The sequence below is a fragment of the Merops nubicus genome, unplaced genomic scaffold (assembly GCF_000691845.1).
Source record: "Merops nubicus isolate BGI_N331 unplaced genomic scaffold, ASM69184v1 scaffold47014, whole genome shotgun sequence".
In the NCBI taxonomy this organism is placed as follows: Eukaryota; Metazoa; Chordata; class Aves; order Coraciiformes; family Meropidae; genus Merops; species Merops nubicus.
The window spans coordinates 259-3,025 of NW_008604465.1; the positions used below are offsets into that span (position 1 = coordinate 259).

General features: G+C 51.5%; 1 protein-coding gene across 1 annotated transcript in view; it reads left to right on the forward strand.

Moving 5' to 3' along the window:
• The window catches only part of LOC103771695 (neutrophil cytosol factor 2-like), a gene marked incomplete at both ends in the record, with an annotated part of 2,844 nt that extends 255 nt beyond the window's left edge, over window positions 1-2,589 (forward strand). Inside the window, 5 exons of the mRNA XM_008938998.1 lie at window positions 271-353; window positions 668-776; window positions 988-1,122; window positions 1,491-1,598; window positions 2,530-2,589. Coding sequence (XP_008937246.1) covers window positions 271-353; window positions 668-776; window positions 988-1,122; window positions 1,491-1,598; window positions 2,530-2,589 — 495 coding nt within the window. The remainder of the gene's footprint in view (window positions 1-270; window positions 354-667; window positions 777-987; window positions 1,123-1,490; window positions 1,599-2,529) is intronic.
• Window positions 2,590-2,767: the final 178 nt, after the last annotated feature.

Genomic DNA, 2,767 nt, shown 5'->3' on the forward strand with positions numbered 1-2,767 from the left:
GAAGCAGCAGATGGGGTGCATGGCTTGCTGCTCATCCTCCCTCTCTCCCACAGAGGCACTAAGCTGCCGAGTATCCAGGGACAGCTGATTCCAGCTCAAAAAAATGAGGAGCCTGGTAGAGGTTGCACCACCCTGTGGACAGCACTGCAGGGAGATGCATCCCACAGAGCCCAACTTAGGCTGCTTGGCTAAAGCACGACAGGTATAACCTCTCTACACCTCATTTTTTAAAAGATCTTTCCTTTTTGCCCCACCCTTACCTCCACGCAGGCATTTACCCGGAGCATCGGCTGCGACAAGCACTTGGCAGTGGCTTATTTCCAGCGGGGGACTGTGTTTTACCGAAGGCAGAAGTGAGTTAAAGGGTTTAAAGTTTCAATCTTACCACTTGTAGAGAAGCCAGCCTTTGGCTGAGGGCAGCCCCAGGCCCGTTGGTACCCTTGGGGCCGAAGCACAACCTCTCAAGGTAAAACAGGCTCCTCCTCATCAGCAGTGCAGTCTTGGGTTGAACACCATCCTTGGAGCATCTCTCCTCCCCATGGGATATCTGAAAACATTGCAAGGAGAGAGGAGAGACCCAACTAAACTCATACAAGTTTAAGTAAAGACTTAGAGGCAGACAGATTGCCACCACGAGGTGATGATACCCTTGTCCTCTGCTCCACAGCCATGAAAAGGCCATTGAGGATTTCAAAGAGGCGCTGGCCCAGTTAAGAGGCAACCAGCTCATTGACTACAAGATCCTGGGGCTGCGATACAGGCTCTTTGCTTGCGAGGTGAGAAAGACTTGGCCAGCAGTTTTGATCCCAAAAGTCAGTTCACCAGCTCAAGAAATCAAAGGTGAAGACAGCCAGCTTCTCTTTGTGCCTTGTGAAAAAGCAAGCAAGCTGGTGGTGCCACCACGCTCCTGTCCTCTCCTTTACCATCCTCCTGTCAATGATCCAGCTGCTCTCAGAGCTCATTTCCTTGCTCCCATCCCTCTGGCAGATACTCTACAACATTGCACTGGTGTACGCCACGATGGAGGACTGGAAGAAAGCTGAGGAGCACCTGACACTGGCCATGAGCATGAAGAGCGAGCCCCAGCACAACAAGATTGACAAGGCAATGGAAGCCATCCTGGTAAGGAGGAGCCGGTCTTAAAGCTTCTGTGTTTGCTCACAGAAGCCCCACAGGAGCAGGGAGAAAAATCCCAGTGACAGAGAAACCACCTTTTAGCTATGGCTTTAGCAGAGCAGGAGGAGATTGCGGCAGGCTGAGCAAAATGTGGGTGTTACAGTAAGCCATGAGTTGGTGAGAAGAACTATGGGCCACTGGGGAGGTGGGAATGTGAAGACTGTGTTAAATGGACCAGGTCAGGGCCGGGCTGTCATGGTGGTGTTTTGCCTTCGTGCAGTGAGAGCTTAACCCTAGAGGGGTTAGAAGGAAGGGGACATTAAGCGGTCCCTGCTCTCCCCTCTGAGGAGCACTACGACTTCTCTGTGCTACAGAAGCAGAAGCTCTGCGAGCTGGTGGCCGTTCCTGCAGGGAAGCTCTTTAGACCAAATGAAAAGCAAGTGGCTCAGCTGGAGAAGAAGGACTACCTGGGAAAGGCCATGGTAAGAAAGAAATTTATTTATTCAGGCCAAGCCTGTGGGCTAAGGAGAGATGCTGACTGCCCTCTCATCACCCCTCTGAGCTGCTTCTACCCACTAGCTGGTGGGCAGCCAGAGATACAGAACTGGTCCATGCCCTGGGGATCACCCTCATGTGTGGAGGGAGGGATGGCAGATAGGTTGTCTGCTGGGCAACAGGGACTCTGCAACAACAGAGGAACTAAAAGCAAGTTTGTGCAGAGCGCGGCCAATTTTCAGTTTCTCTCCTTAGTGAGACACGAGGGACAGTCAGTCAGCAATAAGCTGGAAGGGTCCCACTGCAGCTTCAACTTGAGCCAAGATCTTTTCAGGAAGGGAAAAAGAAGATATTTAACACCTGACACCCACAAAATGACCTCCAGTTCTTCCCTTGCTCCATTTGAAAGGGTCTTTTCAGCTAAGTGATATCTCCCTTGGGCTCAGGTCCTGGGAGACAGTGCTCCTCATGAAAGGGAAAAATGGGCTGTGTGGGCCCTGGGGAATCAGATCATCAAGAGCCAAGCAGCTCCTCAAGTGTCAGGGGAACCCAGAAACACACACACAAGCATTTACGAACTTTCTAAATTATGTTTAAAGTCACCTATAGGAGGTAAGGGCTTGAGCTGGACACTTCAGCTCCTGTCAACTTTTGTGATCAAAACATAAAAGGAAACTTTTAGGTTGTAATGACTCTAACCACAGTAACACTGAGGCTAAGGTCTGAGGACACAGCTGGGGGGTAAGGTTTGGTGCCAGAGGCGCTCGGCTTGTAATCAAAGGTGCTTAGCCTAAAATCATGGTCCCTCTTGAACATAAAGTATCCTGAGGAATCTGTCTTGGCCAGAGTCGAAGGAGGAGGGATGGACATCAGAGGTCTACAAGCACAAAGTCACTACCTGTCTGTCTTTGGCTCTAGGTGGTGGCATCCGTGGTGGACAAGGATGATTTTTCAGGCTTTGCTCCACTCCAACCACAGGTAAGGCACCACAGTTGAACAGCATCTTTGGTCAAAGTTCAGGACATGGGGACGGGTATCATCCCACAGCTTGCCAAGGGCTCTGGCTCACAGCGGGGAGCAAAAACAGCAGCGTCACACCGTGAACTTTCTGCTGCTGGGACGGGGAGGGGGCGGGTGCTGCCCCCGCGCCTCAGCT